This window comes from Protopterus annectens, chromosome 6.part0, assembly GCF_019279795.1.
Source record: "Protopterus annectens isolate FY-2018-M chromosome 6.part0, PAN1.0, whole genome shotgun sequence".
NCBI lineage: Eukaryota > Metazoa > Chordata > Ceratodontiformes > Protopteridae > Protopterus > Protopterus annectens.
In genome coordinates, this window is record NC_056737.1 from 4,258,300 (window position 1) to 4,275,418 (window position 17,119).

The 17,119-nt window shown below is 39.6% G+C and overlaps 1 protein-coding gene across 2 annotated transcripts in view; it reads left to right on the forward strand.

Moving 5' to 3' along the window:
* The first annotated feature begins 2,916 nt into the window (after window positions 1-2,916).
* The window catches only part of DRAP1 (DR1 associated protein 1), an 868,088-nt gene continuing 853,885 nt past the window's right edge, over window positions 2,917-17,119 (forward strand). The window contains exon 1 of one of the 2 annotated variants that reach the window (XM_044073779.1): window positions 2,917-3,272. In XM_044073779.1, the coding sequence (XP_043929714.1) occupies window positions 3,231-3,272 (42 nt within the window). In that variant the 5' untranslated portion in view covers window positions 2,917-3,230. The remainder of the gene's footprint in view (window positions 3,273-17,119) is intronic. The other variant, XM_044073778.1, reaches the window with a different exon arrangement.

Consider the following 17,119-nt stretch of genomic DNA (forward strand, 5'->3'; position numbering starts at 1 on the left):
CAGCCTGTTACTTCAGTCTTCACTCAGTTAACTTTACAAAACCACTGAAGGAAACCTATTAGAAGAATTGAGAATGAACCTGTCTTGTCAGCTTGATGCAAACAGCAGCACTAGTACCTACAGTTCATATACAAAGGTCAGTTAAAACTTAAAACTGACAAGAAAACAACTTAGACAATTTCAGCTTGGATTTTTTTCAGTCTGAATCCTACCTCCAGACCACATATGCAAGACTAATAAAATGAACAAGGAAAGCAAACACAAATTGACTCTAACAACCACTCTGTTGTACTGTATTGTGGAACCCCGGTTGACAGTTGGTTAAAGTAAACCTTCAGGTTCAGTTGAGTACAAAGCATGCAGGGAAATGTAGTTTACTCCATTAATGAGACTGTCAGGTTCGATTCTCAGATAGAGCGTGTTCTGTGTGGAGACATGCGTGAATGGGAGTACCTTCGTTGAAGGTTGTGCGTCAGGCCTGGCAAGCCGGTACATAAAAATCAACTGCCAATCATTAGCGGACCGGAGTTCAGCTGTGGCGACCCCTAACCGGGAAAAGCCGAAAGAAAGGAAGAAACAATTATATCAGGAGCAAGACTACAAACATTAAAACATCTAGCAACTTGCTGCATGCATGTCTTGTGGCAAGGACAAGTCTAATGAGCCACAGCATTGCTCCTTATGCAGTCCACGGTTCAATTGTTGCTTATGTCCAACTGCATTAATGAAAGCATGGCTGTGACAAAATGTGAGGCCCTCCACGGGCAAAGGTCCGTATTGGAACAAATTAATTCCACTGGCCTAGGTCAGGCACTCTGTGCAACTACATGAAACTGTAAGCTATAAAGTGATAACTATCATGACTCCATGTTTACTAGCTATGGAACACCTAATGAAATAGTGTGTGATAATGAGAATTTAAACATACTCTTCTAGTCCTAGATATCCACATATCAATGGACAAGTAGAGTGAGAATGTGCAAACGATTAAATACCTCATTAAGAAATGTGAAAATTCTATTAATTTTTACTACTTTATCGCAATATAAGAATACAGAAAATCACCTCTGTGGTTTATAGAACTCTTTCCACCACAATTACTAATGAACAGACATTTTAAAACTAGCCGGCCTTAAGCATAGGCCAACTAGGCGGCTGCCTAGGGCGCCCTCTAGCAGGGGCACTTTTACAGTATTTATTTGGGGTACGTAGACCAGGATGGGGGCACCAGGTGGTGTGATAAGGGGGCGCTGTGGAGCCCTTTTGCCTAGGGCAGCAGCTGACCTAAGGGCGCTCCGTACTCATTAGAATGTCAGAAAGTCAAAGGAATGTAAATGATTTATTGAAAAAGAAGTAATGATAGGAACAGCACAACTATTATATGAAATCTATAATGAATTTACAAGAATTAAAGTAAGGATGTATACATATTTTACAGTTAATCCTCAAAACGGATGTATGTCAGCAACAGTTATCTTTCAAGCCCAAGAAGTGAGATTTATTTTTGTCTGTTTTCTTGATTTACAGATCTATAGTTGAAATCTGAGGCACTTGCGCAAGACGCAGGATGAAGAACTATCATTCAAAGACATCAGTTCCTTACTATCTACCTTAGAATTATGTTTGGAAGCAGCCAGATATGATGCCACTACTTTCTGCGAAATAAAATAATTATACTAGTGCCACATAAATTTATAAATGTAAAAACCTAGTCCAGAAATCTTCTTAAGACGATGGGACATTTACATAAAATACTGCTGCTTACGAATCTCTAAAATAAACAAGTTACGTAACTCATGGGAGACTGATCAAAACAAGTAAACGGCCTCATCCCGTGTGAATCTCTATGATGACTTTTTCCAGGTTTGACATTAATGTTGTGAAGCTATAAAAATATGTGTTGTTTCAATTATTTCTAATTTCATATCATAACAGACTAGTTAGCATATCGGTACATAAGGTGTTCGAGATAAAAGTATCACAGCTTTACGTTAGAAGAAAATTAGATTTTTTTCTGAACCTAAAATATCAGAACGTTTTCAATTTGTCATTTTTCTCTCCATAGGAGACAAAGGAACAGTTTCCTAAATCGGTGCTATTCTACAAAACGAGGGACGAGTGCATACCTCTCAGTCTCTTCTATCCAGAATAAAGGAAAAATCCAGAAATAACCAGGCACAATCAGGGTTACTATTATTAGGTTGAGAAGTTAAAAGAATAACAGAATGTGAATTAACGTGTGTTTTTTTTATGTAAAAGACGCAAATAACTGTAATTACTGTTATTTTCTATTAAATGTAATCCACTAACCCCCCCCCCCCCCCAATACCATTCGTTTTAGAATATAAATTAGGATGGGAGCATGGCATTGCTAGATCAGTTATGCGGTACCTCAACAACACTATCAACTGCTCCTGATGTTTTTGCCTCAGTATGTTCGTCAGTTCTTGTAAAACTGGCAGCTCGCTGGATTTCGGTCACTGAATAATGACTCCGCATCCTTAAAAATGGAAGGGAATGTAAAACCTGTTATTCTAGTAACTCTGCAGCTATACATCTCAGCGCAAAAACCTGGACAAAACCTAAAATAATGGGAGGACTACGGCCGTACAATTGGGGGAGATTTTAGCCATTGCTCTTGCAAACTTAAAACGTTGCTAAATAACACAATTTATGTTCACAAGCATTTTTCTGAAGGATATGAAGTCTGACACAACCCGAAGTCTGACAGTATATAATTATTTAGTGATTTCGATCCTCTCTGATTTGCCAAAAAAACACTTTATGAGAAACAAGGTAAAAAATATGAGGCAAAAAATATGGACAGTTGAGAACCATGTATACAATAAGGATATTTAAAATGTCTTTGATTTTAGGCCTTTGACTGTCTTTATGTTGTGGCGTTTTAAAGAGTCTGAAAAAATATACAGATTTACCGTAACAGTGTTATTCCAAACCAAATCCCATTGCTTTGCCGTACTGGCAAAAACCGTGCTTTTTCTGGCGGAAGTTTACAATACGTACCCTGACGTAGAACTTCATGGGTGTGACATTGTAGAATCCATGCTTTCTCAGCAGAACCTGTATCTCAATAGGACCTGGCAGATGCTTAGTGTATTGCCAACGGGACAGTAGAAACTATCCCTGAAACAGAGAGACTCTAGGAGGCGCTGCTGTTCACTGTTGCGCCAGTCTGGCAGGTACTGTGCAAGCTAGCTGAGGAGTCAAACATGCCGAGCAAGAAGAAGAAGTACAACGCCAGATTCCCACCTGTAAGTATATAGTAGTTGTCATAAGCTGGCGTACATCAGGAATGTCAGTATGTATTAATGTTGTGTTGCATTTTAGAAAGCAGTAGCTGGAAAGTAGGCCTTCTAGTAATGTGATGCCTCGGGCTAAAGTGCACTGCCCTTCCGCTTGCTTTTTCTCAACGGTGGATTCTTGCGCTTTGTTGCTGGGATGTTGTGTAGCCATGTGAGCGCGCGTTATGGCAATGAATGGACTGGTGTGATTACTAGTGGACTCTGCTCTGAAGAGGAAACTTAACTAAACTGTGTTTTGTTTTGGTTGTCTCATGCAGTCATTATTAAAGACGGCTCTTGCTTAACTGCTCTAATTTACCAGTTTACTTCATTCTTCATGTGTATGTGGAAGAAAAACCATATCATATAACTATTTATTTTTCCACTTATTGTTTTTAGATCGTTTATTAAAATGTCAGTGTTAATATTTTATTTCTTTGTTAATTCATGTCTTTTGAACATTGTTACACGTTTTATATTTATATGATAAACAAGAAAGCCCATTTATATTTGTAACTTTTCCTATTTTGCACGTAGAATATCGTTGTAAATTTAGAACAGATGTATGATTGCTATTGTTTTGTTTTTAAACTGTTGTGTTTAGGTTTAGCTTTTAGTGTTGTTTATCTTTTAGCTTACTGTGATTGGTTAATTTGCTGCTGCCTTGATGTACTGGGTTCATCCATATGCTTTTAGTTTTTAGCACTGAAACCATGATTTTATTTATCCCTTTGTTTTTGTAGCAGTAAGACTGCTTTATACATTTTTCAGTCACTGTTTCTCTCTCCCATTTGGCAAGGTTTTGTTATTGGACACACATTATTTTTGCACCTTCACTTGACTTTTTGGTAGTGTTTAGTAGTACAACTTGAAAAGCCACCTGGATTCCTTATTTTAATAATGTGCTATGTATTTAGACATAATCAATAAATACAGCTTTGAAAATGTCTAAATGTGTAGTAATTTCAGTTTTTGATATGCAGCAAGTAGAGGTGCTTTTATTCAGTGGAGTAGCAGCACTTTCTCTTCTAAAACTTTTAGATACCACTTTGCACATTTCTTATTTGTGCACTACACTCTTTTGATTCAATTTTTTAATAAGTAGGCTGGAGGTGGTCTACACAGTTTGGTATTGATGTCACTTGTCCTCTCCGGACAGCTGCCTTTGAGTCTCTCATTAGTTGAGAGCAGTGGATTGCATTTTGAACTCTGCAGAAATTTTTGTGCTGATAGTATAATTGCACCTTATTCATTTGTTCATGTGTACATTTTGTTTACTGTCTTGTGTACAACAATTCATGTCATAGTATCACATCCTAGGTTGACAACTGCTTTAGGTTTTACAGTAATGCATTATACTGTGGAAGAATGCACCTTTTTTTTGTAGGGGGGTATATCTCTCTGCATCCCTTTGCTTAACTTCATGTTTGTCCAACTACCATTTACGAAGTTAGAACAGACAGCACTTTCACTGAGACTTCACTCTTAACCCACTGCTATGATCTCTGATCATAAAACGAGTAGACACCGCAGATCTTTTCCTACAAACCCAAAACACTTGAACAGAGAGCAGTTAACCTGCATTGTCGCTCAAATTAAATGGCAGTTTCCAATAAAAAAGTCTACTTGTAATTGTCATTTTTATTTTTGACGATGTAAAAATGTCTGTATTGAAAGTGTAATTCCTCAAGTGACATGCATCATTGTAAAATCTATTTGTAATTAATTTTGATAATGGTGTGCTTTGTGTATTTATTAATTAGCATGTAATGGCCATTTACTCATTTTGCATAATCTGCAGAGTATTGCTTGTAAGTTGTGACAAACTCCTTGAGAACTAGGTGGGAGTTAAAGGATGGTAGCAGTCCCTTACAAAAACTTAGTGGATCTGTTTGCACTGGGAAGTATTAAGTAGTTGTGTGTTTGCTGCATTCGCAATTTGCCAGTTTTTCAGCCTGTTAAAGTTGCACTATTCTGGTTTCCTGTGGTCTTTCTTGAACTTTGAACTAAAGCTGTCTATAGGTATTATTACTTCTTTTATAATTTTGCATTTTCCCTAACAAAACAATGTCTGTAATTTAAAAATGTGTGACAGGAAGGGTCAGAAGTACCCACATTGTATGTGGCAGCTTAAGTGTTGGCATGATTTATGTTAGTATTGTATTTTTGGATTATTACGTGTTCAGCACTTAGCTTATTAGGCTACCTGCTCTGGGTCACTCTTCTGAGACCCACAGGTTTGTGTTATGTGTCCACTAGGCTTCAACCTGCTGATGTTCTAGTGTCTTTGTGATGTCTTTCCCTTAGTAACAGATGTTCAGAAAGTTCAGGGATCTTTCATAGGTTCATACTAGGCTATCTGCCCTAGGGCATTTATAAGCCTAGCCCAAAGTTTTTGTGGCTTTCACCACCCCTTAAGTTTGAAGGATACTATGCCCATTATTTTGCTGTGCCTCTGTCCAGCAGTGACACTGAGGTGATCCCTGGGGTAAAGCTGCGATCTCCCATCCATTGGTCAAGATTTCTCTTGAACAAAGCCAGTGAGGTGCTCTGCCTCACATGTACCGGGATTTTGTTCCACAGCATAGGGAGTCTCTGGGTGATGAATCTGTCCCTCCAGCACGTCCTATTTATAACCGTGTTAAGGTTTAAGTCTCTTGCTCTTGTAGTTCTGATGGATTTGGATTTTTTGAGGTGGAGCATGTTCATTAATTCCGGGTTGGACATGGCCTTGTATGTCAGGCACAGGTCACCTCTGAGCAGACTGTATGTGACTGAGTAAGGAGATGAGTATCTTATTATCTATAGAATAAGTGGTTATTTTATGACATGAATCTCTACTCTAGGGTGTCACAGTATTTCTGAGTTGTATGTAATAAGGTTATAGATGCGAGCAGTGGTTAGAGGATTTTGGAATTGAAAAAAAATACAATGAACAGAGGTGGCAGATAACAAACTTTGTGTCAGAATTGTTAAAGAATTATTTTAGTTCTTGTTACAAGCATTTCTTTTATGACAATTGCCATTTTACTAATATTTACAGTCACTGAATTTTAGTGTTCTGCCATCTCAGTGTGTGAAGCTAGGACGGGTGATTGTCTCTCCTTTAAAATGAGTGAAGTGGACAGAATTCAGCCACAGCTTGTTTTTAATATGCCAAACTGGACTGCTGTAATAGAGAAAGTAAATGTGAAAAGGTATTGGTAGCACAAGATATGACACTGTTCCCATCTTCTCCTTTACATGGATTAATGTACAGGTGATGATGTATACATAAAGATGATATTCTGGTGAAAAAATGGGTGAACATTTCCTAACTGTGAAAGTACTAATTATCAGTCTTTTTCCACTTCCCCACACACATGCACATAGAACGGACATTTGTATTGCTTTAACACTGTTTTCTGGGGCCTGAAATAAATGAGATATGTTTTTTCTGGCTGCTAAAAAGAGAAAATTCTGGATCTTCTTCTGCTGGATCAAATGCCAACATATTATGTTGTACCTTCCCTGTTAAAGTTTGTGTGATGTCAGCATTTCAAAAGTACCATATACAGAGTATATGTAATTTTAACTTTAAATGTCTAGTTGTAGCTTGTCATGATAGTTTTTTTCATTTAACTGCCATGATGGTGGAGTTGACATACAATTCTCTTAGCTTTTAGGAGTATTTGGGGTACGGCTTTAAAGTGTTGTCGCATGTTTTCTTTGTGCATTTTAAGACACTTGGATATTTTAAACATGCTGTTTGTAAGATTATAACTTGCAAACAGGTTTCAGACAGTCTTATGTGCAGAAAATGAATACATAGATCAGGAGCTATCTGTATAGGTAAAAAGCAGATGTTAAAAAAATCCTTAACTTTTATTATATGTATTTGGAAACTTGGTTAACCTACTAGGCATCATTTTCTCAGGAATGATAAGGGAGTACTGTCTAAGTGGCTTGATCAGAGTAGCACTTTTGGCAGACGGAATGAAAGAATCCATCCTGGACTTGTTTGTGACTGTTGCTGGCATGACTGCCCAGAGCAGTGTAATAGAGTCTGTTGGTACAGTACTTTTTCACTGTAGACCTTTAAAAAAAAAAAAAAAAAAAAACACTTTGAAAACTACTGAAAGACTTTGGCTCATAAATTTAAAACCGTAATCTGTTAAGTTAATGGGTTGAGCCCACTGGACACACACCCCCTTTGTCAGGTGTGTCCATTCCATGGCATACAGGGATGGAACCTTGACTGTAGCCTAGGTGCCTCATGTTAGATTAGTAGCCCCAGCATTGGAGGAGTTAAGGGGGAAGGAGGGCTATAAATGAACAGGGTTATGCTTGTCTGCCTTACTGTTGGGGATGGGATGGGGAGGTGTGTGTGTGACCCCAGATATATGGCCAACACCATGTAGGTGCAGCATAGCCTTGAATTTCTCATTGCATGCCCCTTGTAAGTGGGACCATAGACACATCATCATGGAGGTAGGTCATTTGCTTATAAACTCTACGCACCCATACACAGAGCATAGATATCAGTGTACTGGGGGGGGGGGTTAAGCCCTTAAAGAGAATACCCTAGTTCTTGGCAGAACAACAGTCTCACTCTTGGTTAGCTTGGCACGCAGTGGTGACTGAAGGGTAACAAATGGGACATTGTGGTGGCTTTTGGTTTACTTTCTTCCAAGTATTTTGAGTTTCTTATACCGTGATGGGAATGGACCACATTTCTAAGGCAAGGTATAATTTAGAGTTCATGAGTTAGTATTCCTTCAATATTTGGTATTTGCCAAGAGGGCTGTTTGTTTAGCACCCGCAATTTGCCAGAATTGCCTCCTCCTGCATTTCATATGGTGTTATGTGTATTGGTAGCATATTCAATTGTAATTGGAAGTTTTTCTTTATTAGTCTTGTCACTCCTACTACTATTAGAACTGCTTTGGTATCTTTTTTTTTTTTTTCTTTTTCAAATTGCTCTAATTTCATCTTGCAAATTCTGGTGTTTTATGACTTTGTCTCTCTCTGTCTCTGTGTGTGGAAGACACTGCAGTCACTGGGTGTATCAGTTTCAATGATCAATGCTACTTTTGTCTTTTTTTCTTGAATTAATATATCTGGTTTTATTGCATAATTGTCTTAATTGGTGATCCCATGTGATATGAACTTCATTGTTTTGTATAATGCTTTGTACATTTCCAGTGTTTTTCAGTTCCTTCTGTGTTGTAGTAGTTGCACAATTGCCAGTGCAACAATTTTGCCCCATTATTGTGTCTTTCAGTGTACAGACCCTCTGCCATGAGTGTCTGCCATGAGTGTATCACAGCCAGCAACGAGATGTGCAGGTGTTTCAGAACCTACATTTGTCTGTTTTTCCCACTTGTTCTATATAGACTTTGTAAACTAACATATATGTAGTCTATTTTTTGGGCAACCATTATTAGCCTTTCACCTTTTGGTTTCAATTCACCCTTCCTTTGCCTATCCAGCCTCAAGTTCATAGGTTGGTACTAGGCTATCTGCCCTAAGGCCTATGCAAGCCTAGCCATAACAATTCCCTGGAAACCCTGTCTAGCAGGGCAACTGACATGATCCCCGGGGTGAATTTTCTATCTCCCATCCAATCATCAAGGTTCCTTTTGAAGAGGGCCAATGAGGCGCTCTGCTTGACATGTATGGGTAGTCTATTCCAGAGTATGGGGAGTCTCTGGGTCAGGAGCCTATCCCTCCAGCATGTTTTGTTCATTGTGATGATAAGGTTTAGATCCCTGGAGTGTGTGGCTCTGAGGGATTGGGATTTCTTTAAGTGGAGCATGTCCAGCAGCTCAGGGTTTGACGTGGCCTTGTATGTTAAGCAGAGATCTCCTCTGAGTAGACTATATGCCACAGAGTATGGCTGGAGTTTTTTTTTAGACGGTCAGCATATGGCATCTGCTTTAGGCCTGTGATTCTTTTAGTGAGGTATTTCTGTGGCTTTTCCAGCTGTTGCAGATGTCTTGTGAGGTACATACCAAGTGGGGCATTATACTCCATAATGGGTCTAATGAGGGATGAGTACAGTGGGACAATGACCTCCTTTTTTTCTGGATGAAAAGCCCTTAGTGATGAGGTGTGCCACGTAGAAGGATTTCCTGACTGTTGTGGCGATCAGAAGTGAGACCACTGTCCACTTGTGTTCCTAAGTCTGTCATCACACTTTTGATGTTTAGTGTCCTGCCACCTATGTGGTAGTTCATGGGTACATGTTTTTTTTCCAAAGGGGATAACTATACATTTCTTGGCATTAAGCTTGAGCCCATGGCTCTGGCACCAGGCATCTGTTTCTGTAAGGCCCTTTTGTAGAATATCCACATCATTTGGGGGTTTAATAATGGCTCCCAGTTTGCAGTCATCTGCAAACTTTGTTAGCCAGAGTCCCTTAGTGTTGGCCTGTAATTCAGAGAAGTAGATGCCAAACAAGAGTGGTCCCAGGACTGAACCCTGAGGTACTCCACTTGTCACTTGTCTGGAGCTGGATTTGGAGTTGGCTACTTTTACAGTCTGGGTTCTGTCAGTAAGCCATTTGGCAACCCAACGAGTGACGTAGGGATTTATGCCCAGCTTAGTAAGTTTATCTATGATTCCTAGAGTGGGGGGTGGTGTCGAAGGCCTTGGCGAGGTCCAGATAGGCTGTGTGGACCGCATTACCCTCGTCCACAGCTCTGGAGACCGATTCGAAGAAGTCAGATTCAGTAGAAAAGATCGGCCCTTCACAAACCCAAACTGGGTGGGGTCCAGTGTTTGAAGGTTGTCAATGTCTTTGTTTATAAGTTCCATGCCCTTGCAGATCAGGCTTGTCAGACTGATGGGATGGTAGTTCCCGGGATCCAAGGCGGATCCTCCCTTGTGGAGCGGGATAACTGTAGCTTTGCGCCACTCAGTGAGCACGAAGCCTGAGGTGAGGCTATGATTAAACATGACACTTAGGTGGGGTGCCAGTTCATTTTGTAGTTCATGTAGTACACAGCCCGGGATGTCATCTGGTCCCATGGATGCTGTATTCTTAGCTTTGGAGAGTGCTGTTTCTACCTGTGTGGCTGTGATTATTGGAATTTGGCAATCTTTTGGTATTGAGATGGGCCCTTTAGGGGGTGAGGGGGGGGGTGAAGTTGGCACTAAATCGATAGACCAGGATATTGGCGATATCCGTGGGATCAGTATATTTAATGCCATTCTGTTGTAGCTCAGAGTAGATCTGAGCATTGCCATTTAGATTCTTGACATAACTATAGAATGCTTTGTGGTTGTCTTTGGAATCTTTGGCAATTTTATTTTTGTAACTAGTTTTTGAGGATTTTATGAGGGATCTCAGCTTCTTACTGAGGCTGGTGAGGGAGTTTTTTGCATCCTGGGATTTTCCTCTCTTCTGCAACAGTTTCTTTCTTCTGTTGTATAGTTTGTTTATAGCAGGGGACCACCAGATTGGCTTCCTTTTTTTGGAGAAGAGCATCTTGGGTTCTATTTGGGATGGCACGATTCATGCACGAGTGGATGTGCTCGTACAGTGCCTTAGTGTAGGATTCTGTAGTCGAACTTCCAGATCCCGTCTGCGTGGGTGTTGTGAAGTTTGTCACTTCTGACTTCAGTAGCATTAAGTTGGCTTTGGAGAAGTTGTTTTTTTAAGGAGGTTTCCTTACTGGGGGGTGGGGGTGGGATGTGGATGTCAAGGGTGATTTGCTTATGGTCAGACCTGACCAATGAGGGGGTGACCACTGGTGTGGAGTATCTATCTGCAATGTTGGTAATGACCAGGTCTAGGATATTGGAGCCTCTGGTGGGACAATGGATTAGTTGATCCAGGGCGTTGGAATTTATGAATTCCAAGAACCATTGGGAAAAGGAGTTGGTACCCGAGTAGTTTTCCCAATTAATGGCAGGGTAGTTGAAATCACCCAGTATTAGGGTGTTTGGTTATACCTTAATATTTTCCAGTATGTTTAGGAAAGTGTAGCGAGAATCTTGGGGTATGGTAGGGGATCTGTAGCAAGCTACAATTTGGATTGCAGTCTTACCTAGTGTTAGTTGCACCTGGAGAACTTCAGATGCATTGTGTTGGGCAACTAGCCTGGAGGTGTGAATATCCTTGTTGAATATGGACACTCCTCCACCTTTAGTGTTTCGGTCTTAGTTTTGTGGCCGAAAAGTGTGGTAAAAATTGTAGCCTGGTATTGCAGGGGTGCTCTCTGGAGCCGTGAACCAGGTCTCAGTCACTGCACAGATATCGATGTTCTCCATTTTTAGGAGTGTCTCGAGAGAGTGCATTTTGAGGTTTAGATTTCTAGCATTACCTTCAGATTTTGCATGCTTGTATCTGTTACGGTGGTGGTTTTATCCTTTGAACCTTGCCTAAAAAAGGCACTATAGGGGTGGCAAGAGCTTTAGCCAGTAACCTGAATGCCAGGGGTGACAGGTTCAGACCATCTCTGGAAAAGCATCGCGGTTTGTCAATCATGTCTTCCCAGGCAGACAAATACTGTATCCCCTTTGAATGACACCAGAAGCTTAGCCAATTGTTGAAGTCAATAATTTTGTCCTTATACTGTGGTATCGTTCTGGGCGAAGGCAGGATGCTACTCGGGGCTAGGGTCATACCTGCCTGGGTCACATGATCCAAGAGCTCTTCCATCTCTCTTTTCATGTAGTCCAGGGAGGTATGTCTCAAGTCATTCACTCCAGCATGGAAAATGACAGAGTCATATTTGTACTTGTTGTGGAGTGACTTGAGTGCATGCGTTATGTGGCGGATCCTGGCACCCGACAGGCAGCTGACTGTAATTTTCTCCTTGTTCAGCCTGGTGAGTGGGGCATCAGTGTGCCTGACTATAGAGTCACCTATGACTAAAGTGTTGGGTACATTGTCTTGCCTTAGGGGCTGTTGTTGGGTGGCACACTGGTGTTGTGAGCTGTCACTTTGGTTGTGACTGGTGTTTGCGTTTCGGCTTCGGAGGTCCTTGTTGCTTGGGCAGGTTAATGTTAAGGGCCTCCGCATATGTGGGTTTAGTGTTTGCTATGTGTGAGTGTTGATGGTATGGGTTTTGAAGGGCTATGAGTTGCTAGAGGTGTAATGCAGGTGTTGGACTTCTCCTCTTGACTGTCTAGCACAATCTTGACCGGAGAGAGCTTTGCTATGTAGATGCATCTGTTGTAGTGTTGGGTGGTAGGAGGAGAGGATTGTCTGTGTACATAAGGCAGTTGCCACATTGCCCCAGTATGCCCAGATTCACCAGGTAGACAGGAGAAATCACCAGAAGCTGACCCTCGGACATGCCTGTTTAGGTGCTTTTTTGTAAAGTGTAAGAGCTGTTTTCCCTTACCTTTGCAAGGTACTTTGCAGTTATAGGCTGTTTAGTGTCTATGATTAATTTCTCCTTATTGACAAGGAGAGCTGAGTGCTTGTATCAGTTTCAGGCTTCCTACTGCTTTCCAGCAAGTTCTAGAGCAAGTGCTAGTCACACGGGTTCAGATTTTAGTGCAACTGCTGAGAAACTGGTTAGTTTTAAGGGAAAATTTGAAGAGCAGACTTTCTGGCACCTGGAATAGTTTAACTGTAGCCTCGTAGTGCTGCACGATGCGAAAAATGTGCAAACACACGCGCCAGAAAGTTGAAAGGGATAGAAATCAGCCCAAAAGGCTAATAAAATTACAATTTCAGAGCTGGAAACCACTCCTCTAGCGTTAGGCAGTACAATGCTCACCAGTCCCACTGGTAGGCAGTAGGTGTTTCCTTTACCACAGCAAGGTCTGAATAGCTCTGAGCACAGAAAATAAAGTCCTGAGACAAGCAAAGCCTGGGATGTGGACTGGCTAGAATATATATATATATATATATATATATATATATATATATGTGTGTATATGTGTGTGTGTATATATATATATATATATATATATATATATATATATATATATATATATATATATATATATATATGTGTGTGTATATATGTATGTGTGTGTATATATATATATATATATATATATATATATATATATATATATATATATATGTTGAAACAGGCCAAACAATGCAATAATACAGTAAATAAACACAGAAAAGGCTAACACACTTGAGTGTGTAGTCCTAAACAGTAACTGCAATTAAAACTCTACAAAATTAACAATTTAAAACTTTTTAAATGAAGCAAGGCAAGTGCACAACTGAAAAACGATTTAAGAGGCAGTAACGCAGCAGAATAAGTAGCTAGTCTACATATACAGAGAAGTCTATATATATATATATATATATATATATATATATATATATATATATATATATATATATATATATACAGAAAAGCAGCTAAAACACACACACTTCAGATGCAGTGCAACCTAGAACACTTGAGTTGTAGCAATATTAAGGCAATTACAGTTATAATAACTGCTCTAAAATATACTCTATATTTCCAAAATGTTTGAGAAGCACAGTCAGAACATAAGGAAATTCAGGCAAAAAAAAATTTTTGAAAGGGCAAAAGGAGAAACAGAAGGCCTTATCAAATGCTCTCTCTGTATTAGGTAGAATGAGCAAATGACACTAAACTGGGAGGAGTGTCCCAGATCAGATTTACAGTAGGGGCGGGCAGCTGCAAAGCCACCAAGTATAACAGCAAGACACCAACAGGAAGGGCGGGTGGGGACACTAAAGCTATTAGCCTACAAAGCACTACAGAAAGCCACAAAATGAAAGTTTTTAAACAGATAACGATTTGTAAAGATACAGAATGCTTTTAACTGCAAACAGATCAGTTACCCATGCAGATTACAATAAAAGTGCTATATATAAATTGCTAGAAACAATAAACTGTATAAATAATCGAACCCCCCCCTCCCCCCAGGGTACTTGTATATCTCAGCTAAGAGTTGGAGTTAACACTTCTCATCCACTCTGCTCATCCACTCTGCTCAGTGTGTATGAGGTTGTTGCAGAAGATCGCTTTGCTTGCCACTGTATCTGTGGACTTTCAATTTTTTTTCCTTTTCCTCTGATTCTTTTTTTATATATTCTTTATTTTATTTTTGTCTGTCTGTTGCCCTCTGATGTTTGTCTGCTTCTAGTTTAATTTCTATTTCTGCTTTGTTCCGAAATACTTCTACAAAATTAAGCAAAGAAGTCTTCTTAGACTTTTCTTCATGCTTTAATGTTTCACTATGTTTGGATCTGATGAGGTCAGCAAATGTGTATGCAGCCCCATGATGGCAGATATGTATATAGTCATTTTCTAGAATGCCCATACCTATTTCAAGACAAAGGTTGTATAGTCTTGGTATGTACAGGTTTTTATATATCATTTGATAAACTTGAAGCATTTTTCTTGTTTTTTTCTCTAACTGGTTTGATGCAAATTTAAATGCAACTAACTGACCACAAAAAGCAAGTTTAAAATGGGAAGAACAAATTGAATAGCTTGGACTTCCTTCCTGTGTGTTAAGGCAGTTTGCAATTTTAGCTTTAGTCTTCTGAATTATTCCTTACTGAGGATGCTTCTCATTTGTTCATGTTTTATCGTTGACCCTTCATCTGTTCCTGAATACATCCTCCTGAGCAAGTTACTTAATATTCCATTTCTGTCCCAGGTTGAAAGATTGTGCATCACTGTAAAGGTAAGGCATATAGCCTTGTAGTTTCTCATTGCATATTGCTTGTGGTTGGGATCCCAGAGAGAGAGAGAGACATTATCATGGAGGTAGGATGCTTGCCTCTTGGAGACCCAGTGCTCACCCTTACATGGAGTGTAGACACTGGCATGCCAGGGAGTTGAGACAAAATACCCAGTTCCTCAGCAGAATGATGGTTCCACTCCTGGGTAGCTTGGTCCTCACTTCTTGTGGTTGAAGGGGAACAATGGGATAGTATAGTGATTTGAGAGAGAGCTGATGGACAGCAAGGCCAGGTTAAAAGGTGCCCCTTTTCAAGGGCAAGCTGGAAGCTATTTATGTGACCTAAGAGTTGCAGGATTTGGAAGAAGATATTGAGGGAATCGGACCTGGTTCTACAGTATCATTAACAGGCTTGTATATCTTTAATCCAATGAACTAAACTGCTAAACATTGTATAATTCCCCATAGAAAAAATTTGCAATTATATCCATAATTTTACCCCTTATTTTATTGGCACACTGAAAAAAATAATTGCTATGTTTTCTAGTAGCTGTAGTCTCAGTGTTGTACTCGAGGTGTCTAAAGCAAAAAAAGAAAGTTCTTTGATAGTAACGGCCAAGAAGTGAACATTTGCCTGGCAAAGGCAGATTGCAAGGGTTAGGGTCTTTTGAAAGGATGAAATAAGTGTTGTTAGTGGGAGGCTGAAGAAGTTAAGAATGTTAATTTAACTCGTCAGCCCTTAAGGGGAATGGATGGTGATTCTGGGTATGGAGGTTTATTGGTATGTAAGTTATATGTGAAAGACAATTCATGAGCTTTTAAATGGGAGTATTTGCAGTTTATTCCTTAGTGCTTCTCTTTGGTCTACCAATGGCTCCTTGGGACCTTAACAAGATTCTATCCCCAGTGGTGCAGCTTGTGATATTGAGGAATGATTAACATTTTTCATTATTTAGTGCATTTTTTTGGAACTTTTTTTTTTTTTTTTTTTTTCCATTTTTTGTTCAATTTGCGTTTGACTCATTACCTTCACAACCAAAAGTGTTTTGAAGGGCTCTAAGAAACCAAGAGCATTTCTCAGGGAAAAAAAAACAGGATTCAGAAATTGGTAGCATGCTTTCAGTGTCTACAGTGAACTCTCACAAGGAAGATGTTCATCATAGTGATCACTGCTGCACTAGCCTTCAACATAAAGCACCCATTCGGGGCTATTTGTTCTCTGGTTCCTGCAGTGTGTGTGCGAGTTAAAGAGGAATAAGAAAGGCCATAGGAAAGTGTTTGTCCATCTCTTTCAATGCAGTCTCATGTCAAAATGTTCTTGAAATTAGTTTTTTCATGGGAGGACTTCTTAGAGAAGCTAACACTTTTTATCCATTTGAACCAGCTAATCTAACTGACTTGAGGTTTTAACATGGAAGATAGTTTTATTGATTGCTCTGCTCTGACGGCCTGCAAGTAGGGTATCTGAGTTGAGCACTCTGGTGAGTCAACCCCATCTCAGTTGTGACAGGGTTTCTTTGAGAACTAATCCTCCTTTTTATGCCTAAAGTGTTGTCCATGTTTACGTTGAGATAAAATATCTTCTTTCCTGAAACTAAAAATGAGGGAGAATGGATACTCCATACTTTGATGTCTAGAGACAACTCCGGTACTATCTTTTGTTTTTTTATTTGTTTATGTATTAATTAACATCTTTATTGAATTTATCTATAGACAAATTTGCATTTATATAAAAGTAATCAAACTGTATTACCAAGCTCACGTTTACAAGCATTATACTTCAGATATATTGCTGTACGTCTTATAACCTAAGCAACATGCATTATTCAATTCTTACCCTTTTGTTTCTTGTTTGAACTGCTATGGTGCTGCGGTAGCATTGTCACCTCACAGTAAGACGTTGTCCTGTTCGATTCTCAGCTAGAGCGTCTTCTGTGTGGAGACATACGTGAATGGGGCGTACCTTCGTTAAAGGTTGTGAGTCAGGGCTGACAACTCGGTACGTAAAAATCAACTGCCAATCATTAACGGACCGGAGTTCCGCTGTGGCGACCCCTAACCGGGAAAAGCCGAAAGACACAAACAAAACCCTTTTGCTTCTTGTTTAAAAATAAAAGAAAATCTTTAAACCATTACTTATGATATAGGCAATCATACATTTTATATAAATGAAAACAAATGACACCGACACAATC